This window comes from Aegilops tauschii, chromosome 7 (assembly GCF_002575655.3).
Source record: "Aegilops tauschii subsp. strangulata cultivar AL8/78 chromosome 7, Aet v6.0, whole genome shotgun sequence".
Classification (NCBI taxonomy): Eukaryota; Viridiplantae; Streptophyta; class Magnoliopsida; order Poales; family Poaceae; genus Aegilops; species Aegilops tauschii.
The window spans coordinates 623,480,016-623,502,930 of record NC_053041.3 but is presented as its reverse complement, the minus strand read 5'-3'; the positions used below and the strand labels follow the sequence as shown (position 1 = coordinate 623,502,930).

The following is a 22,915-nucleotide window of genomic DNA, read 5'->3' as shown; positions in this document are numbered from 1 at the left end:
AACACATATACGAGTCGTTCTACCTCTATAGTTAGGCCTCTGCCTACCCTCCCCCCACACACACCGATCCATCGAGCGCTCTAGTCATGTCTCCCTGCCACACACAAACTTGACATGTGCCCTCTAACGTTCCGGTAGGCCAGTCGCCCTATATCTTTGACTTGCACACACACACAATTTCGATGGCTCTCTTCATCGATCTCGCACCCACCCACTTGATCCTCTCTTCGACTCTATCGATAGCTATGACCCCTCCCTCTCTTCTCGTGGATTGCCCGACCCTCTATGTATGATATGGATAGGCCTCCATTTCACACACATTGCATGCAAAATTTTGTTTGAGATGTCATCGACACATATTCCCACAAATAATTCACGAAATCAACCCCCACCCCACCCCCACCCCAAAACAAAAAACACTCACGAACGCGGTTTGTATCTCTCACACACACCCACGTAGGTGGGGGACGTGCACGAAGAGAAGAGGTGCATGCACGGCGCACGTACTCCCGTCTCTTTCCCAACCACACCCGCGCGGTACACGGTGGAGCTCATTTCTGTACGAAAAAGGCAGCCCATGTGGTAATTTGGCACGTCTACTGGTTGTCCACTTGGTGGAGGAAGGATCGTTTACCACGGGTGAACAAACAAATTGCGACTTGAGGTGTTATGTTAAAAAAAGAGGCAAACCATGTGGGGCCTAAAAAAAGGTTGACGCACAAGCAGTGACTGTTGGATGGCCATCCAACGACCGTCGTGCTTCTTCAATCTCTGCTCTTCCTACTTCAGCCACTCAAACAAGCGCCGGCGGGACTGCCTGCTCCCTCCTTCCTGCGGCCGGCTCTGCTGCCGCGCAGGCCTCACCGCCCCACCGTACTCCCATCGCTGGCCTAGCCATCCCTCTACTCACCCACACCTGTTGTTATTTTCCGATGACGGCAGACGAATCAGTAAACCCTCGTACAGTCGTACTCCCCTCCGTGTGGGAAACAACTGCCGAGTCTTCCCTGCCTCCGTATCGTTCCCTTCCTAGGCCTCGCCGTCGTCCACCGCCCTGGTGCTCTCGGCGCGGCCTGGTCAACGTGGTCAACGACTGACATGCATCTGAAGTGGACTGTACGTGGAGAGGCCGACAGCTGGGTCCACGGCCGCACGCAAGGAAATGCCTCCTTATTACGCGCAAAATAATGATTCCTCCACTTGACATCAGGGACCCACCGAAAGGGCCTCTGTATTTCATGAAAAAAATGTTACCGCCGCTGACAGCTCGGACCCACCAGCTATATCTTCGCACGCAAGGAAATGCCTCCTTATTACGCACAAAAAATGAATACCCCCCTGCTAGCTGGGACCCACCATGGTGGGAGGCTGACTTGTGGGCCTATTAAGTTGACTGGGACGGGGGCCTTTGTCAACTTTAGTCAATATGAACGATTCTAGCTCCAGTGACCGTACGATGTCCATCCAACGGCCGTAGTGCTTCTTCAACCTCTGGTCTTCTTGTTCCGCCGCCCAAAGCAGCGCCGGTCGTGCCGCATGCTCCTGCCTCCCGTGGTCGGCTGTGCTGCCGCGGAGGCCTCACCTGTTGGAAATATGCCCTAGAGGCAATAATAAATAGGTTATTATTATATTTCCTTGTTCATGATAATCGTTTATTATCCATGCTAGAATTGTATTGATAGGAAACTCAGATACATGTGTGGATACATAGACAACACCATGTCCCTAGTAAGCCTCTAGTTGACTAGCTCGTTGATCAACAGATGGTTACGGTTTCCTGACCATGGACATTGGATGTCGTTGATAACGGGATCACATCATTAGGAGAATGATGTGATGGACAAGACCCAATCCTAAGCCTAGCACAAGATCGTGTAGTTCGTTTGCTCAGGGCTTTTCTAATGTCAAGTATCATTTCCTTAGACCATGAGATTGTGCAACTCCCGGATACCGTAGGAATGCTTTGGGTGTACCAAACGTCACAACGTAACTGGGTGGCTATAAAGGTGCACTACAGGTATCTCCGAAAGTGTCTGTTGGGTTGGCACGAATCGAGACTGGGATTTGTCACTCCGTGTAAACGGAGAGGTATCTCTGGGCCCACTCGGTAGGACATCATCATAATGTGCACAATGTGACCAAGGATTTGATCACGGGATGATGTGATTTACGGAACGAGTAAAGAGACTTGCCGGTAACGAGATTGAACAAGGTATCGGGATACCGACGATCGAATCTCAGGCAAGTAGCATACCGATAGACAAAGGGAATTGAATACGGGATTGATTGAATCCCTGACATCGTGGTTCATCCGATGAGATCATCGTGGAACATGTGGGAGCCAACATGGGTATCCAGATCCCGCTGTTGGTTATTGACCGGAGAACGTCTCGGTCATGTCTGCATGGTTCCCGAACCCGTAGGGTCTACACACTTAAGGTTCGATGACGCTAGGGTTATAGGGAATAGATATACGTGGTTACCGAATGTTGTTCGGAGTCCCGGATGAGATCCCGGACGTCACGAGGAGTTCCGGAATGGTCCGGAGGTAAAGATTTATATATGGGAAGTCCTGTTTTGGTCACCGGAAAAATTTCGGGTGATACCGGTAATGTACCGGGACCACCGGGAGGGTCCCGGGGGTCCACCAAGTGGGGCCACCAGCTCCAGAAGGCTGCGTGGGCCAAGTGTGGGAGGGGACCAGCCCCAGGTGGGCTGGTGCGCCCCCCCACCAAGGCCCAAGGCGCATGGGAGAGTGGGAGGGGGCAAACCCTAGGTCCAGATGGGCCTTAAGGCCCACCCTAGTGGCGCCCCCCCTTCTCCTCCCCTTGGCCGCACCCTAGATGGGTTTGGGGGCTGCCGCCACCCCTGGGGAGGGAACCCTAGGTGGGGGCGCAGCCCTCCCTCTCCCCTATATATAGTGGAGGCAAAGGGGCAGCCCAACACACGAAGTTCTTCTTCTCTTGGCGCAGCCCTTCCCCTCTTCCTCCTCCTCTCCCGCGGTGCTTGGCGAAGCCCTGCGGGATTGCCACGCTCCTCCATCACCACCACGCCATCGTGCTGCTGCTGGATGGAGTCTTCCCAAACCTCTCCCTCTCTCCTTGCTAGATCAAGGCGTGGGAGACGTCACCGGGCTGCACGTGTGTTGAACGCGGAGGCACCGTTCTTCGGTGCTTAGATCGGAATCAACCACGATCTGAATCGCTACGAGTACGACTCCCTCATCCGCATTCTTGCAACGCTTCCGCATCGCGATCTACAAGGGTATGTAGATGCACTCCTTCCCTCTCGTTGCTAGTAAACTCCATAGATTGATCTTGGTGATGCGTAGAAAATTTTGAATTTCTGCTACGTTCCCCAACATCACCGCCCCCTACTATTCCCACCGCTGGCCAGGCCCTGCGGCGACGGCAGCCTCACACCACAGCCGAACCAGTGAACCCTCGTACTCCTCTCCGCGCGGGCTTCCACTGCCGTGTCTTCCCCGGCTCCCCGTCGTCCCCTTCCTAGGCCTCGCCGTCATCCACCGCCCTGGTGCTCTCGGCACAGCGTGGTCAACGTGGTCAAGGAACGACTTCCATCGGACGTGGACTGTACGTGGAGAGGCTGACAGCTGGGTCCACGGCCGCAGCAAGGAAGTGCCTCCTTATTATGCGGAAAATAATGATTCCTCCACCTGACAGCTGGGACCCACCGGACGGGCCACTGTATTTCGTGAAAAAAACGTTTCCCCCTGACTGCTGGGACCCACCAGCTACATCTTCGCACGCAAGGAAGTGCGTCCGGGCAAAAAAACGATTCGCCCCCTGACTGCTGGGACCCACCAGCTACATCTTCGCAGGTAAGGAAGTGCCTGACAGTTGGGACCCACCTGGTCGAAGCGTACGTAGCATTTTTATTCTGGTCGCGAACGTGTACGTATATACTGGTCGATGTAGAGGCGCGCACGTAGCATGTACACGTACGTACAGCGGCCAGTGTGCAAGAAAGAAAATACGGCCACATACGTACATACGGGCAGGGTCTCGAACGCCTACTCGCGCATACGTACGGCCAGGGCTCGTGTACATGGCTGGGTCGGAACGGAGAAACAACGTCGTCGTCGTGTTCATGGGGAGCCAACCGGCTGGGTCGGAACGGAATGCGCCGTCGTGTTCATCGGGAGGGCTTGGACGGAACAGCCGATGGAAACGAGGCCTGGCGTACCGCAGAACGGAGGAAACGGCCTTGTGTTCGACCGGCCACGTTTGAAACGGGATCATGTTCATCGGGAGGGGTCTGGCGTACCGCAAAACGGAGGAAACGGACCTCCTACGGTCGAAACGGGGGTCCTGTTGATCGGGAGGGGTGTGGCGTACCGCAAAACGGAGGAAACGGACTTGTGTTGGAGCGCTACGGTCGAAACGGGGGTCCTGTTCATCGGAAGGGGTGTGGCGTACCGCAAAACGGGACTCCACGGGACACTGTTCATCTCCACCGTCGACCCCCTCCCGCCACCACGGGCTACTGTTCATCCACCGTCGACCTCCTCCAGCACCTGCGACTGTTCATCCACGTGCTCCTGTTCATCCAGCCTCCACCACGCGCTACTCCACCGGCTACTGTTCAACCAGCCCTCTCCACGAGCTCCTGTTCAACCACCCCTCCACGGGCTACTGTTCATCCAGCCCTCCGCCGTCTACTGTTCATCCTGCCCTCCACGGGGTCCTGTTCATCCAGCCCCAACCGGCTCGATCGATCGGGGTCCTGTTCATCCAGAGGCAACACCACGGGGTCCTGTTCATCCACCCCCACCGGGAACTGTTCATCCAAACCCCCCCAGCAGCGCTCACTGTTCATCCAGAGGCAGCATCGATCGACTTCAGTTAGCAGCAGTAGCGAAGGAATCGCTCGATCGGGTTCAGTTAACAGCCATCGATCGATCGCTCGGGTTCAGTAACGCGTAGCCTGCAGTGCAATCACTCGGGTTCAGTTAGAGCCCAACGCCTCGCTCGGGTTCAGTTAGAGCCAACGCCTCGCACACACGCGCATACGTGTACGAGAGAAACGCGCATCGCTCGGCCCCCGACCTCCCACCGTAACCGGGAACTCCCCGAAATTTTCCTCGCCCTCGCTTCTACCACGGTTTTTTCCGTCATGGACGGCCCAAAGAATGTCATGCAGCTGCGTCTCCGGCCCGTCCAGGACGAAAATCCCATTTTCTGTCATGATTTTTTGTCATAGAAGTAGGAGCCCACCACATCTATGATGATACCGGGTTTTGTCACAATTATCGTCATAGAAGTGTCATATGTATGACAGAAAAAAAATTTCGTTTGGCCCAAAATGTCACGGATGTGTCTTTTTTTTTGTAGTGACTCTATTGAGCATGTACAACTAATTTAGATATAATTCATAGAACGGGTCAAACTGGAGGTAGTTTGCAACGCTATGTTGAATTTTGCATTGCCACTTAATGTTGAGTCGCTAAAGTGCAAGCACAACCGCACTTCCATTTGACCACAAACTTAAGCGGTCAATTTCTAGAGAGTGTGACCTCGAGGCAGAGATGGGGGCGCTGCCGAGCTACAACAAGGCACGGGGTCCATTGGCGAGGTGGAGCCTGGCACGAGCCGGGGACGACGAGACTAGTCATGACATCTCAAGTGGAGGCAAAGCGGGCTTGATAGGTGGGTGGGGGCTTTTCTATTTCTTTTAATCATGCTTGGATTAGATAGCAAACCCGCTAAAGGCAGGGATGAGGCGGTGAGTGGTGGCGAGGCGCGCCGTCGCAACCGAAGGAGATGCATGGAGGCAAGCGGGTGGTGGAGGAAGATGGAGGCAAGGAGGAAGGAAGGCATTAGGAACATGAGAAGTTGGAGAAAATTTTGACTCCAATATTTTTAAAACAACTTACAAATAGCCATGCCCTTATGACACACATATTATTACATAGGCCATGTTTTGTAGTCCACTTAACCGCGAAGTATAATCTTAATAGGTGATATGTAAACATGAATGTAAGAAAACAGACATGGCTATGAGGGGCAAGCCGTTAGGGAAGCCAGCGTGTATGCAAAGCATCACCCTGACAGCGCACTCTTGGAAGAATAATGTTTTCAAAACTTGGAACTATACCTTTTTGTTTGACTTATTGTTGTTTCTCCTACTTCCGTGTATTATACATAATAAGAATCTATCAAGATATTTCTATATATAATAAAGTAGAAGGCAAAATTCAAAAAATAGGCACAATAACATATAAATATATTGCATGTGGTTTTCTCATAGTTTATATGTAGTTTAGATTATATATAATTCACTTGACATGAAGTCTGAAACTAAAAATATTGCACTTTCCAGTATAAAAGGTTCATAATTTAACATTGTTCTATTCGTACTAATATACATCTAATTTTGTAAAATTGAACTATAATATTACCAATGTAATTCTATGATTATTAATGTTAAATATTACAGAGCAAATCATAGTTAATGATGTGTAATAAATGTGACACAAATGAGAAAATCTCATTAATATTTAGTTACAGAGGTCAATGTAAAAGTAAAAATATTCGGTATAAATATCGATTGCGGTAGGCGGCAGCTGCTCCTGCAGGTGCGGACACATCCGTCTTTGTGGCGGACATTGTCTCGTGCTCTCTATGAGCAAATCTCAGCCTTATATCTTAGATCTGAGGCCTGGCTAGGATTTCGTGGAAGAAGGCTAGAGACTAGGGTTTTGACAATCGAAATTGCTTTATGGAAGACACTGACCGCACGAACTGGGAACGATACTTCCTCCCAACAGCTCTAAGCATCAGCGCCTCCTACGCACTGTTCGTGCTGTCACATACAATCGTACATACATCGGCCGCGATTTTGTCATGTGTATAGCAACACTCTTTGACTATTTTGTAGGTAGGAAGCTCCCCAAAAATAGAAAAAATTCTTACACCATGGGTGTTTTTGGGTGTGGTGCTCTGATCCGTTAGTGTGCATTTGTTGAGTGAAGGGTCCATTCGGATCATCTTCGTGAAGAATCCACCCCGAACGCTCCAGCTCTTGTAAGACAGCCTCACGAAGAACGTTTTACGAAGCAACAGAAAAGCAGTTCCTAAAAGAATGGAAGGAGAAGTTAAGGAAATTTACAGGGCATGCCATCCCGAAGTGAGGTTGCATACCGAATCGATATACAGAAACCCACCCGAGCTATAGAGCGACAGCAGAAACCATCCGCATGGGCTTTATTCTTGATTCCTGGGCTGACAGCCATGCAAACGAGAGCAGCCGTTGCTGCCGAACGCAGCGCCGGCTCCCCGAGAAGCTGTCTTGCGCTGCCTCCAGAAGAAGCTAACCACTTTGGAAGCCAGCGAATTTCGAATGGCCCGAAGTGTTTGAGGTGGTTTTAATTTCCCGACGTATAAATTATTATAAGTTAGACTGATTTTAGTCTATTCCTAACAAAAAAAAAGTTACTCATTTGAAAAGTGCACCATAATTCACCCTTTTTTTAATTTTCTACTTTTGTAAATCAACAAAACATTGTTTTCTTATAGGGGAATGCTAGGGGAAACTATCTGCTGTTTTATATCAAGCCAATCTATATTTCTTTTCTCCATAACTTGTGTATGGTTTTTGGACCATGAGTCATCTCTATCTCTATAAGGTGGTGTTACAAAGGGTTATTTTGCAGAAATGCTTTCTATATTCATGTTGTTAGCACTGTGCTGGCTCCTTTAGAACACGGGGAAAGCATGTCAATTGATTTTCTCTAAAGATGATTTGCATTTGGAAAGAATACATTTGGCTTCAAGCTTCCATGACGCAGCACAAGAGGACTAATACAACCCACTAATCTTTGGGGGCAGGAGTAGAGTGAGACAATATCGTTGTACGGACATCACCGGATCCGTGGCGCAATGGTAGCGCGTCTGACTCCAGATCAGAAGGTTGCGTGTTCGATTCACGTCGGGTTCAAACCCCCGAACTTTAAATCCGGTTCCTTTTTTTTTTCTTCCTCCACCGATTTTTCCATCCTCTCCTCTGAGATTCGCACCGCGTCACTGGTGTCACTCTCCTCCCTCCCTCCCCCGCCCACACCCCACCACACCAGCGCGGCAGCCGCCATGGATCCACCAACCAGCGCGGCCCACCGGAGCCCCGACGACGAGGCGGCGGCCTTCTTCCGCGCGGCGCCGCCCCTCCGCGACCGCGACGCCGTCGCCGCCAGCCTCGCCGCCTTCGTCGCCCGCCACCGCTCACGCTCCGCCGCCGGCAAGTCGCCCCCCGTCTCCCGGTCTCCACGAATCAATCAATCCCCAATTTTAGGTTCGCCTCGACGGAACTAAAAGACTGTTCTTTTCGTGTGCGCGCTGCAGGCGCCGGAGCAGGAGGAGGAGGAGGGCCCCCGGCGGTGGCGGGGGTGGTCTGCGTCACCTCCGGCGGCACCACGGTGCCCCTGGAGCAGCGCTGCGTGCGCTACATCGACAACTTCAGCTCCGGCCAGCGCGGGGCCGCGTCCACCGAGTACGTACCCACGGCACCCGCTCCCATCCCCTGCTGTCAGCCGCGTCTCTTCCTGTCGAGACTGACAGACTGACGACCGTTCGTGCAAATGCAAATGCAAATGCAAATGCAGGTATTTCCTCAAGGCCGGTTACGCCGTCGTCTTCGTCCATCGCCGGTGAGTCTTTCTGGCTCACAGATTTCTCGACGAGGCTACCTCAACTAGTGGATCAATTTTTAATTCAGATGTTGCTAGCCTAGTTGGTTTCCACGGTAGCAATTTTTTATTCAGTTATGAATGTCAACAGCGAGTCGAGAGTTGACACTCCCTCTGCTCCTCTTTGCAGCGGGAGCAAGCAGCCTTTCTGCAGGTTTCTTCCGGAGGACTCGTTTCTCGACCTTTTCGAGCTCGGCCAAGGATCAGAGATCCAAGGTCTGCTCTGTGATTGCAGTCCTGAGTTATCTATTTCATGCAAGAGAAACCGTAGCAGATCCATCTGTGTTTCTTTCTCACTCTTGTTACAAATCCATGCTGTTTTATGTTCTTTACCTCCTGTCTTCTTCTTTCTCGTTTATTTATTCAGTCTTCTCACTTGGATGCTGTGCAGTAATTTAAGTAAATCACTCTGTAAATATCCTCCTTTGGAACTTATGTGCTCACTTGAGCTACTTATCTCAGTCCCAGAGTCTCACACCACTGTGGTCAAGGCAGCGATTAGCAGTTATCGCAAGGTAGGTATATTGATAATTTACAAACACCCCTAGTTATGCCGAATTCACTTTACATCAGCTGCTAGTCAGATTGATGATAATGTTACCATGACCACTGACTTGTATTCTTTGATTGCAGGCAATTGATGAAGGTCTACTTCTGAAACTCCCTTTCACTACAATTTTTGAGTACCTTCAGGTATTGCACGCCTATTTCCTACCAGCACATGCTGCTGCATATAATACTGCCCATAGAGCATTTTTGTAGTATGTTGGATCAGAGATGGTATATTATTGTCTTTTGTGGTTTCTCATGAATTCATCACAGCTTTGGTTCAGTGCCTTACCGGGTTATACCGAGGATAATGTTGGAAGAAAACTACTCCCTCTGGTCACAAATATAAGATGTTCTAACTTGTTTCTGAATCGGTTGTATATATACACGTTTTAGTCTGTTTGTTCATTCATTTCAGTCCGTATGTAGCCCATATTGAAATATCCAAAGCATCTTATAGTTGTGAACAGAGGGAGTAGGATATAATATGTTTTGTTTGCACTCAGTCTTAGAAATGGAATGTAATACTTGTGGCAACTAGTCATTTATTTATTTATTTATTCAGTAAACGCTCAGCTACAGGTTCATGATGCGTTCACCATGTGAATGAGATACTGATGCAATACCTGTTTCTGTTTGTATTGCAAACAGTTACTGCAGCTTGTATCCACTGCTATGAATTGCTTGGAGCACCATGGAATGTTTTATTGTGCTGCTGCAGTGTCTGACTTCTATGTTCCATGGGAGAGTATGGTAGGATCTATCTTCATTTATTTTTTGTATGCTCACTATTTATATTTAAACAAACAGATATGTTAGTGCATAGCGGATGATCACGACGATAGGTTTCTATATTGCCATCGTCGGTGTACTTGATTTATAAATTTGCTTTGGAGTTGTGTAGAGGGCATAGCAAGGTTTAGCAAGTCACTTGGTCCAATGAAAATCAGTTTGTTGAAAGGTTTAAACTTGAAAGTTTGAATTTTTTTGAATATTTGTTGATAGCACGCAGAGCACTGGTCTGTGAAATGTCTGCTAAGATACATAATGGTTTGGCACCATTACAAGGTCCCTTGTCTTATTCCTCCTGACACAATCGTTATCACAGGCTAAACATAAAATTGAGTCACTTGGTCCACGAAAATCAGTTTGTTGATAGAAAAACATATGTGAGAAAAATGTTCAAACTGCCTCGATGCCTAGTGTTCATTGTCCTCTTATGCTGCCATGTTGCCTGATACTTCTTTAATAGATAACCGTCCATCGTTCAGCAACATGTTAGGCTTACATGACAACACACAAATCTTGAAATGCTCCCTCCCTCCTGAGATTCGCATTTGCAGGAGGGGAGTTACAAGTGACATGCACAAGTAGTTGCAGCCTTGCAAGCATTATGGTACACATACTTGTGGTGGCGTTGCACTAGTATCTGGAGGTTAATATTTGTTGGTAGCTGTCAGAGAACTGGCCCGTGGAACTTCTTCTAAGATACATAATAGTTTGGCACCATTACAAGGTCTCAGCTGTTATTCATCCCTGACACAATCGTTATCGCAGGCTAAACATAAAATCCAGTCAGCAGGTGGCCCTTTGAACATGCAACTCAATCAAGTTCCTAAGATGCTTTTCATCCTCAGAAACCATTGGGCGCCTTCCGCGTTTTGTGTATCTTTCAAGGTCAGGTTCTTCGTTCTGTCCTTTTCCTGCACCTTCTAAATTCTGATGTAAGCTAGTAGTGATGGTCACCCCTTTTTTCTGCTCTGAAGAAAAGTAACCAAACTCAGCACTTCCTGCAAGTGTTGCCATCCTATGATCTGGATGCAGCATACTGATTCTCATTGTCCGCAATGCGTACCTGCAAAACTGCAGCTCGAGACGGATCCAGACATCCTTATACAGAAGGCAGAGGCGGCTCTGAGAAAGTATGGTATGAATGTGGTGGTGGCGAACGAGCTAGCGAACTACAAAGACGTGGTTGTCATGGTCACAAGCACCGGGAAGACAACCGTGAGCAGGCGGAGCAAGGAAGATGACCTGGAAGAGCAGCTCATTGGTCTCCTGGTTAAGATGCATTCAGATCACGCTAAGCAGTCCAATCCGGACCAAGAGACGTGAGCTGTTGTCTTGATGAATAAGGAGTTGCTACAAGTTATTGCGCTCATTGGTCTCCTGGTTTAATTCACGTACCAGTAAGTGGAGTAGCATTCTCTCTTGAGAATCGCACGCGCGATCATCTCGCTTATTTATCCCTTATGTTGTGCTGCACCGTCTGATGCCTGTCTTTATCGACGTCGGCGGTGGTTTGGATTGGACAAGTCTCACCAATTCAAACCCCAAATCTGAAATGTGTGTATATTTTGAGCGATTCAAATTTGATTAACAGGAATCTAGGCTCCTTCGCGGCAAAAAAGACAAATCGGGTTAGAACAATGCTTGAACAGTATACATTTTAACAGACCCCAAATTTGTCTTTTTTGCGAAGAGCTGCTCAGATGTATAAATGATTTGAAAATTGGAGCGAACCTCACGCACCAAATTATCTATCACACAAAAAAACCTGATTTTCTTGAATCTTTCTACTATTTCTTTTGATTTTTTCCGTCCGGGCGGGTGCAGCTGAGCCTGGGCTCAGAAGTGGATTACCACTACTATTTGAAGTTACTATTACTATTCTGGTTGCTTAATAAACAATTGAATACTTGAAGCTGAGAGAAATACTCACAAACAAGACGGCCCCCATTGTCTCCGTGGTGAGAGGAAATTCCAAAGAGTGCTCCTGCTGGAGCCTGAGCAGCACGTCCAGCAGGTCCTCATTAGCAAGGCACGTGGTGTCGTTGTGTCGCTGTCCGTCCTGATGGCCACAGGATAGAGAAGGGCGGTGGCATGTGGGAACTGGCAACCTCATCTCCTCGCTGGACTCTCTCCGCCGCACATCACAATCTCCACACGGTTCGCCGCTGTTCCTCGCACCACGGACGGCAACGTCACCATCCGCAAGGGCTCCATCAAATTTCGGCAACGTGCTTACACAGGTCCCTGACTGTTCATAAGGGTTCTACAAGGCGGATCCCAAACGGAACGCCGCATCCATCAGCGGTCCGGGGATCTGTGTACTGATACGGAAGCCGACCATGCAAAGCTATTCGCATATGTCTGTTTACATTTTGAAAGAAATTTAACGAAATTGAGCAAATTTGATGTATATTTAAACAAACTATACAATATTAATTCGTACTTTAATAATTTTTATATAAAACCGGATGTTTTTCATCAACAGAAGGAAACCCATCACATTCGGACATATTTGGACTTAACCGTACTCCAAACCTAATCTAAATGGCCGTCGGTGTCCGTTCCCTATGTCCGACATGCCATGAGCCCTGGAACTGAAGCTCTGCTCCCGCAGCCTGCAAGCGCCAAATCAGTTGGCAATTTAAGGGCCTAATTGGTTTGATGTCAAAAGTTGGCATGCCAAATTTTGACAACTGTCAAATGTTGGCTAGAGATTGGTTGCATACTAATTTTTGTTGCCAATTTCACAAAAGGTTGCTAGTGTTAACAACTTTAGATTTTGCCAAATGTTGGCTTGTCAAATATTGGCAATGCCAAATGTTGGTAGCAAACCAATCAGCCTGGCTTCGGCGGAGCGAAAGAGCCATGGCCTTCCGAGGACCTGACCACCGGCGGCCTCCCATGCTCTACTCTTACTCGCTGTCGACGGTGCCCCACGTGTTCGCACACGAACACGTCACCGTGTACCTCCAACGCTGAGGGTGATGCACCGTAGCTCACGTCGAAGGAGACCCGTCCGGAAGCGCGGTACGCAAGCAATCCGGCGGGTGCCTTTGAGGACCCGAAACCCCACACGCCCGGGAGGGACCCCGTCAAGGCACGTGGCGGCTATGGGCTTCCTAGGTCAGCCTGATCGCCTCTAGGGCCTCGTGGATCGCCGCCCTGCAACAACAAGAACGAGCGAAGAACGAGGAAGAAGAAGAACAAGGGAGAGGATAAAAGTAAAGGTAAAAAGTGGTAGATGATTTGTTCGATTGTGTGTTGTTCAATCGGTCGTCACCCCTTAGGTATATAAGAGGCGGATGGACTTCCCGTACAACAAAAAGGACTCCAAATCATGTCAAAATCTTTTCAAAATTAACCGAATTCGGATTTAGGTAAGTCTGAGACATTAGTTCGATTTTTGACTCTCGGATGAAGATGTGCCCAAAAGCAAATTTAACCGTTTCGACAAGACGAACAACTTTCACGTTGAACATTTTTTCGATTCGTGGCCATCTTCAGGTCCGAATCGCTCGCGCAAGACAGCCGATTGTTGGCGCTACCCATCAGACATCATGTCTGGTGGGGCGCGCCATATGTAGCCTCGTGGCAGGGCTGCATTCGAATGGCTCTAACTTTTGCATACGATCTCGGATTAAGACAAATTTTATATCAGAATCGACCGTTTCGACGAGACGCACAACTTTCGTGTTGAAACATTTTCCATCAGAGGCAATCTTAATTGAGTTTCATGCCATTCTTTGATCTGGTGTCAACATGAGCATCTCTGAACTTGTCATAACTATTGCATAAGAGCTCCGTTTTATACCATGTTCATATCCATCTCGATCTTCTTCAAGAGAGCCATACGGAGGTGACCTCCAATCATAAGTTTGAATTAGTCTTGATATAACTTAAGCTATTCTCTATGATTGTTCCACTTTTGAGCGTCAACACATGCCCCCTGTTTTTCGGCAAAACCATAAAATAACTTCTTCCGTGCTGGTTCTAAGGACAATGTCAACACTCCATCGGCCATTTATATGCTTTTAGGATGATAAGTTTAATCGTCCATTGCTTCACTACTAGGAAAAGGCCTGCTAGTGGCGCACCAGTTTTGCCTACTAATGGCGCACTACTGGTGCGCCACTAGCACCACGGCATTAGAATTAAATACTAATGGCGCACCACGCAGTGCGCCATTAGTATAGCCCACCGTGCGCCATTAGTATGCCTCCCAGGGGCCATATTTACCCATGTGCCTTGGCATACTAATGGCGCACTGGGGGGTGATGCGCCATTAGTGTCCTTTCTGCAGTGCGCCATTAGTGTGCTAAGTGGTGCGCCATTAGTATGAATATTAGGGATTTTTTTTTCTTTTCTGATATTTGCACAGGTTACAAAACATATTACTGCACATAATATAAAGAGCACAACATAAGCAGATTTATCGAATACAATAGAAGATTAGTCTCCGAATACAATTCATCATATTAGTCTCCGAATTTCAAATACCGAACAAAGTTATAACATTACAAGTCTCGAAACCGCGAGTAGCGAGTTTGTCTTCACATTACAAGTCGATATCGATCATCTAAACTACCATCACATAGAAGAGAGCTGCGGTCATCACGATTAGCATCATCGCGATGAAACTGGTCTTCATCCGGTTCCTCCTCCGCTCCCTCCTCTCTCCCGCTAGATAGCGCGCGTATCTAACTTCCGCCTCCGCCCTAGTGGTGTACCCTTTGTAACTGTTACCGCTGAAACGGTGAACCTGTCTCCGACACTCCTCCCAGTCGTCGTAGACTCCGGGAACCTTACCCTTGTACACGACATATGACGGCATCTCTATATATGCACTAGCCAAACAAAACGTTAGTAGCAATTCACAGACAATACATAAGCAATATATAAGTATGCAACAAAAGGATCGGAAGAGAAAAGCAACACATTAATAGCACGATTCATGGTCCTACTAATAAATAGCATCGATTACATATAAGTTGAACGACTGTCCAAACCAAAGAGACATACAAGTTCATTAAAGTTTAATATTACAACATGAGCCAATCGACATTTCAGAACTACATAGCATCACTACTTTCGACTCGACTCAGGGACCGGAGCGTGGATGAAGCCGCCGTCTTTCGTGATGGTCATGAAATCGCGGGCGTTGTCAGCCTGCATTTGTAGCGTTGTTTCTATCTCACTGTTGGACGGTTGATGTCTGAGATAGAACTGCCCCGAGGTACGAAGGACATCTTGATGGATGATTTCCGCAAACTCCGACTGGATGCGAAAGAATTCTTGTATGATGTCCGCGTCCTGGATTGCCAACAAGCGTGCGGCCCAATCTTGGAGATTATTTGGTAGCAGAAGGTGATTATGGTCCCGTACGATCGCCCGCATGTGATGGAGAGCGTAGAAGGCATCCTTATGACCGCCAGGCGGCTGCTTGATGCAGGAGAACGTCGTATTGTGGCTGAGGATGTGCTTGCCGTACTTACGAACTGGCCTGCTGAAGGTGCCTCCAGATTTGGCGTAGCCGGGGAGAACATCATCAAGAACTTTCTTGATATTTGTGTAGTCTATCTTCGACTGACGGTCCGGGTCGAAATACGTGGCCATGGAATATTTCGGGCTTAAGAGGATGAGTGTGCAATGTGTGTCACTACACAAAACACGGAATGTTAGAAAAAAAAAAAGAACGATCGAAATCTAAGAAATCATATGTTACGGGGCGGTGAGGGGATGACTTACTCGGGAAAGTAAGGCACGAGGAAGTTATCCTTATCTGGGTTTGCCAGAATGACGCCTTCGAGGTATGAACTCGCGACTTGCCGGTCCCCAGCGCTGCCCAAGATCTTGGCACGCATGTAGAAGGGGTCGACTATCACGATGTCCAGGGTCTTGTCTCTAATGATCCGCATCTCCATACTCAGCGAAAATAGCCGAACGAAGGTGTAGTGCAGCGGATGAAGGTTAAACATAGCGAAGATGTCATCAAACCGCAGGACGATCGTACCCCCGATGGCGCTATCCACAAAGCCCTTGCCCTCTGGCACCTTGGCCACGAAAACCGGGTATGCCACATCATTCTCGGAGAGACGCCGCTTCTCCAAAGAAAGAACACTTTCATGTAGACTCCGCATAGCACCGGTTGCAACATTGAGCAGATTAGTCGGTAGCATCGGCCTAGCCACCACATGGACCCTCCTCGAGATATCCTTAGGTGAAGGTGGCCCGTCCTGAGCACGGATCGTACTCGGTGCCGACTGGCTCGCACCGCCCTTGTTATTCTTTCATTTCCGTCCCTTCTTCCTCATCTCCTGTAATGGGATCGAGTTCTGCTCAGAGACCGCCTTCTTGAGTGTGTTGGGGCTGATAATATTCCGCACCTCGGCTATCTGAGGCTCGGTGAAGGCGGAAGCTGGAGGCGTCTCCTGAGAACTGAACGCCAGACGACGCTTCTTGCAATTGGGTTTCTCCGCGGTACCAGCTCGATCGCGGTCGTCTTTTTCAGGGTTGGGTTCTTGAGAAGGAGGCCCGAAGAATTCGTCACTGTACCCATGTTCGGCAAAGTACTTATCGACGTTGTTAAATGTACCGTCGTCGGTGTCGTCGTCGTCCGGATCCTGTGCCATATGCATGTCCGGATCCTGTGCCATAGGGATGTCTGGCATGTCCGGTAGCGTTGCGGCGGTCTTGCCATGCCTTGGCGCCGACACGACTGGCGGTGTTGTCTGTGGGGTGGTGTCCCCCGCCCCCAAACGAATCTGGCTCTTCGGCCAAAGCAGGGGCCAGCTTACGCAGGCGCTGAGGGTCATCACATCATCTTCGTCGGCCCCAGCGGGTCGAATCGGAGGTAACAACTCGTCGCAGCCTGGCAGCACCCGAACCAGTTCAACCCTATACACGGTGGGTGGCATCGGATTACCGTGGAACACGGGGTTGCCCGGTTGAACGATTCTTCCCTTGGCGACATCGATCAACTCGCCGCCCACGAAGTGCAGGAGAGTGCATGGAACGTCGGCGGCGCCCTGCGAAAACATGTAGGGCGTCAGGGATGCCCAGTCAAAGGCAAGGATATGAAGTCATCGGCCGAGAGGCTTAGTTACCGTGATGGCGTCGAGCTCGGCTAATGTCGAGGCACCGCCAACGGCGGGCGTGCAACTGACGGAGGGGCCGCTTGCTGGCGAGGTGCCGGCCGGCGTACACCCGGGTGCATTAAGCTCCAATGCCCGTGCCGGCGCCGGAGACACCAATACGGCTCCGCCGGAGACACCAATGGCCCCGCCTGCGCGTTGTGCGAGTTGCTGGCCGTGAAGCTGGGAACCGGGGGCGGTCCCTGTTGGCCGCCCGCAATCCACGCCTGCAGCCCCTCAATCAAGCTAGGCACAATGGCGGTGAGCGTCGTTCCCAGTTGTTGTTGCACTTGCTCTTGGACAATCTCCGGAATCCGCGCCACTTGTGCCTTGAGTTCTTGAACCTCGCGCGACTGGCTTTCCGAGCTGGTCTTTTTCTCCTTTCGCCCACCAGCGTTATAGTATGACGACCATTTTGTGGACAAGCCTTTGCCGGCCACACGACCAGCTGACGATGGCTTACTGAGCTTATCCTTGTTTTTCATTATGTTCAACGCCCTATTTAGAGTGCTGTCCCAAGCTGGGGAGCTCTGAGACGACCCCGCGCTACTGCTTTCAGTCTCCTGCGGAAGGAATGTGAACCATGTAGAAATTTGGCTTCATTAACTAGAATGCAACCATATATGTAGCTAATTACGCGGGGGTGTATACCTTACCAGAACTTTCTCAAGCGCCTTGGTCTTCGGATCCGTGGTAAGCTCCTTTGTTACCGGGTCCTCCTTGTACCGGGCCCTGACATAGTTCCTGGTCTGCTTCTCACGGTATTTCTCGAAGCGGGGCGGTAGGCCTTGCTCGGCACGCTCCGCGTCCTCCTTGTCCCATATAGGTTCCGCCACTCTGTAACCGCCGGGACCGAGTTTGTGGACCCCTAAGTTCAAGTCCCGCATCTCTTTCCCCCACTGACTTGATTCCTCGGATGCGCCGCTCTCGCACTTGATCTTGAACTCCTTGTAGTCATCTTCGCTGATCGAAGGATTTTTCGCCTTGATCTTCTCATAACTATCACCTTTGTTAATCATTCTCTTCACCGCGCTTCTCCAAGTAGACAGGGCCGTGCTCATCTTCGTGAGGGCGGCATTGTTCACTTTATTCCCTGAGAGGCGCGTGTTTGCAAACTCAGCGGGGAACTTGTATCGTTCGTGCAGCTTCGTGAAGAGGAGGTTGCGCAAATTCCCTCGGTCCTTATGCCTTAGGTTCTCGGTGTTGATCAAGACGGTGCTCCGGAGAATGCACCCGAGCTGAACCGAGTACCCCTTGACTAATTCTTTGGGCGCCGTTGGATCCCCATCGCAGTTCACTTCAGTAAATTCCTCCTTGACGGTGCCGAACACGTTCGGGCGCCGGTCCTTCCGTTGCCTCTTCGGTTGGCTGCCATCTGTGCGTGCGCTGCCATCATCAGTGGTGGCATCCTCGGCGGCACCATCAGTGGTGTCATGCCCGACGCCACTAGGGGTTGTGTAATCAGGATCGGTGTCTTCCGCGGCGTCCTCATAGCGGTGAGGTTCTTCCTCCATCTCCTGGGACAGCTCCCAGAATGCCTTGCCGCCCGAACCGCCGGCCTCATCGTTGTGGGCCATGTTTCGCTCTAAATAGGAAAAAAGTTTGGTCAAAAAGTTGGTTATTGTCAAGGAACAAGATCATGGTCTCATCATTTAGGGTTTGTCGACACCGAGGCATCCTAAAAGCTAAGCTTTTATCATTTAGGGTTTGTCGACGCCGAGGCACCCTAAAAGCCTAAGCTTTCATCATTTAGGTTTTTATCGACACCGAGGCACCCTAAAAGCCAAGGTTTTATAATTTAGGGTTTGTCGACTCTAAGTTGGGCCTAATCACTTGGCTCTATTGCCACCTATGGTTTAATGCAGCAAGAATAAAGGGGTAGTTGATCCTACTTAAGTAAGTACTAAGATACCCCGGCCCATGCATTAGTCGCAAGTACCCCATATGTCCTATTTTTAGCAAAGTCATGCTAAAATTCACGGAAAATTTCAGCATGACCTTTGCTGAAAATAGGACATATGGAGTACCCGAATTTGCCGGAACGGAAGTTAATCGACATTCCGGAAAACTCAAGGGCCTCTCGGGGTACCTGCAAAATCATCTCTTCCTTTCTTTCTTCAGTTTGAAATAGTAGTGGCCATGGTGATGGACACAGAGGGCCAAATTGCCAGCCAGATTTGCCTTAAAGATATTGCTGGACACAGAGGGCCAAATAGTAGTGGCCATGGTGATGGACACAGAGGGCCGAATAGTAGTGGCCATGGTGATGAACAGTACATGTACACCAAAAGCAGTGTTTTTGTCCCAACCAGTACAAGTTGTACTACTAGAAAACAGAAGAAATTTACAGCTATCCTAATAAAAACTTATAACCTGCAAGGAAACTAGAGATGCACACAAGTAATGGCTTAGTAAGGTGGATGCTTCATGAGGGGCACCGTTTTATAGGATCTCAACCACAGGGGAATTCTTTTTTAAAAGAAGGGTACAATATCATGCTTATTAATTGATAGTCATGGTAAGTGAACTACTCGAATGTTACATTTCAAGATATTCTTCAGTGCTATCCATCATGTGACAGAACAGTATGTAAGATTACTGAAAGTTCAGTGTGATAAGCCCACACAAATGCTGGGTAACCAACTTACAGCTGACATGGTCAAATTTCAGTTAAGATGCATACAGTAAAATCAAAACAAAAATGGACAGTAAACTGATAATGACAGTAAATTGTAATTTGTTACACAGATTTTCCTACTGAAAATATAACTGAATGGGCAGAAAAAAGGGTGAAAAGATAACTGAATGCTAGGCTAAAATGGACAGTAAACTGTAATTTGTTAACAGTTTACTGTGATTATCAGGTGTCATAATCTACTGAGTAGTCATGTCCCAGTCATGCATCCATGCATCCAGTGGCAACATCTTGCATACATGATCAGGAGTACATCAAAATCTATTGAGTAGTTCTTGTGCTCATCCAGTAGCAACATCTTTCATACATGATCAGTAGTCATGTACTAAATTTTTATTTAAACTGAATGTGCGAATCACCAAGAGCTCTACTAGTTTCAGACTAGATTTACACTAAATACACTAGAGTATTTGACCAGTAGTCATGTGAACTCTTTGAATTTGTAAACACTTCCAGACTTGAGCATTGAGAGTTCACAATTGCAAAAAAGTCCCTTGTTCGTGAACTTGTATTGTACTCCCCAATATTTCAATCTGATATTCTACAGTTTTATAAAAAAATAGTCCATGGGAAGGCTACAATCATTTGATCAAACACAGAATGTTTATGCAGTACAAAGAAGTGTTGAAAATTCAGTTACCACTGTTGCCTTGTTGATCTGTTGTACTTCTTTGATCTATTGTTGCTATTTCCCCTGCTGTTAATCTGCTTCTTCACTCTCTAGTTGCTGTAGTTCTTGATCTGCTGCGGAGGAACACAGGCAGGGCAGTGAGAGGAGCAACTCAGGCAGAGGAACAAGGTACTAGATCCAACTCAGGCCACGGTCGAGGGGAGGGAGGGAATGGGGAGGAAGGGTGGAGAGGGAGGAAGGAGGAAGGAGGAGAGGTACCTGGGCGGGCGCGGCCGGTCGCCGGAGGGGTCGGGGTCGGGGTCGGCGGCGGCGGGATGGTTGCGGGTCGGCGGCGGTCGTCGTCCTGCACCCCGTGCGGTCATCGGCGGTGGGATGGTTGCGGGTCGGCGGCGGGATGGTTGGGGGCCGCGGCGGCTTGCTGTCCGGTGGGCGGCGGAGGAGCTGCAGTGGTGGGGGCGCGGGAGCGGCGGCGCACGTAGGGGCGGTGGCGTCGTGGGTCGGGGCTGCGGGGGGGAAGTGTGGCGAGGGAGGGACGAAGGGATCGGGCGAATTAGCTAGCTAGGGGGGAAGAGTACTAATGGCGCACCCCCTAGCGGTGCACCATTAGTATGTTTTTTTATAGCAATGGCGCACCCCCGAGCGGTGCGCCATTAGAAATCTTTTTTTAGATAGCAATGGCGCACCACCCAGCGGTGCGCCATAAGTAACCTTTTTTTGCACAGCAATGGCGCACCAGCCAGCGGTGCGCCATAAGTAATTTTATTATTATTATTTTTTGTTGCATCTAATTTTTTTTAGAAAATTAAAATGAATATGAAACAGTAATATTTTTTATAAAAACAGTAATAATTTTTTTAAAAATATCATCAAATTTTTTATTTGAAAATATTTATGAATATGAAAAATATGATCAAATTTGTTATTTGAAAATATAATCAAATTTGTTTTTTTGGATTTTTAGTTGCATTCATTTGTGAATTGGTAAGACATTACTGGGGAGGGTGCGGGGGTTCGTCGGCGGCGGTGGAGCGGGGGAGGGTGCGGGGGGTGCTCGGCGGCGGTGGAGCGGGCCGGGGAGGGTGCGGGGGGTGCTCGGCGGCGGTGGAGCGGGCCGGGGAGGGTGTGGGGGGTGCTCGGCGGCGGTGGAGCGGGCCGGGGAGGGTGCGGGGGGTCGCCGGTGGCGGTGGAGCGGGGGATGGTGCGGTGGGTCATCGGCGGCGGCGGAGGGTGCGGGGGGATCGAGATCGAGATGGAGGGGGGTAGCGATCGAGATGGAGGGGGGTCGAGATCGAGATGGAGGGGGATCGAGATCGAGTGTCCTCATGAATATTCAATATTTTTTCATATTGAATATGAAAAAATATCATAAAATTTGAAAAAATATTCATAAATTCAAAAAGTGCCCATGAAATTTAAAAATATTCATGAGTTCAAAAAGTGCCCATGAAATACAATCGAGAAATGAAGGCTACAATTTAAATACAATCGATCTTAGCTAGCTATCTGTTCATAATCTTCTTGCCCTTATTTTTCGTAAATGGAGTTCTTCTCTTGAACGGACGTCCTTTAGGTAGGGTGGTCCTGCTTCTTCTTGTGGTGTATGCTGGTACTTCATCGTCGTCGTCATGTTCCATCTTCGGGTCGCCGTACTTGTCGAAGTCTTGCTCATTGGCGACTCCATCCATTCCGATGCGCCCAGCACGATGTTCCTTGGATCGTTCCCAAATTCTGGGTGTTCGAAGTTCAACGCTGCTTGCCACTGGCTCCCATCCTTAGGGTGACTCAGCATCTTGTCTTTTTTATTTATCTCCGGATCATTTGCGTCATCTTCTTGCTTCTTCTCCTCCCTATCCGCGTGCCAGCGCAAGAGCTTTGCTACCTTAGGGTCCGCGAAATACCGCTGTAGACGAGGAGTGATCGAAAATTACCACACCACTTTTTGAGGAGCTTTCTTCCTCTTCTTGTATCGAGTGACGCCGCACACCGGACATATGGTAGACTCTGTGTGCTCGTCCCGATAAATGATACAATTGTTCATGCACACATGGTATTTCACGTGCGGTAAATCCAGAGGACACACGATTTTCTTCGCCTCCTCGAAACTGGTCGGGCACTTGTTCCCCTTGGGAAGACGTTCGTGCCAGAATGACATGTTCTCGTCGAAGCATGCGTCGGTCATTTTGTGTTTTACCTTCACCTCCAGAGCCATGAGCGTTACTTTCAGGCGGGTATCCTCGGGCCTGCATCCTTCATACAATGGAGTAACCGCGTCTATCTCCAGTTGATCCAGCTTGGCTTTCTCTCGGGCGGCAGCTCTTGCGTTATCCGTCTGCTTGAGAAGCAGCTCTTGAATATGAGGGTCCTGCACCCAGCCCATCGATGGTCCATAGTCGTCTGCTCCGGCATCTTCATCT

General features: G+C 49.1%; 1 protein-coding gene and 1 non-coding gene across 2 annotated transcripts; both read left to right on the top strand.

Annotated features, from left to right (window-relative positions):
• Nucleotides 1-7,887: 7,887 nt before the first annotated feature.
• Nucleotides 7,888-7,959, top strand: TRNAW-CCA (transfer RNA tryptophan (anticodon CCA)). The gene has a single exon. It is a non-coding gene; the product is annotated as a tRNA-Trp (tRNA).
• LOC109768359 (phosphopantothenate--cysteine ligase 2) lies at nt 7,959-11,639 on the top strand. The gene is made up of 9 exons (XM_020327088.4): nt 7,959-8,256; nt 8,361-8,508; nt 8,621-8,665; nt 8,835-8,920; nt 9,167-9,219; nt 9,338-9,397; nt 9,905-10,006; nt 10,811-10,930; nt 11,123-11,639. The coding sequence occupies exons 1-9, from the start codon at nt 8,109-8,111 to the stop codon at nt 11,366-11,368; spliced, it is 1,008 nt and encodes a 335-aa protein (XP_020182677.1). The 5' UTR covers nt 7,959-8,108; the 3' UTR covers nt 11,369-11,639.
• Nucleotides 11,640-22,915: the final 11,276 nt, after the last annotated feature.

Coding starts and splice junctions, on each gene's coding strand:
- LOC109768359 (XM_020327088.4), top strand. CDS start 8,109: ATGGATCCACCAACCAGCGCGGCCCACCGGAGCCCCGACGACGAGGCG. Junction 8,921..9,166: donor CCAAGGATCAGAGATCCAAG/GTCTGCTCTGTG, acceptor TACTTATCTCAG/TCCCAGAGTCTCACACCACT. Junction 10,931..11,122: donor CGTTTTGTGTATCTTTCAAG/GTCAGGTTCTTC, acceptor GCAAAACTGCAG/CTCGAGACGGATCCAGACAT.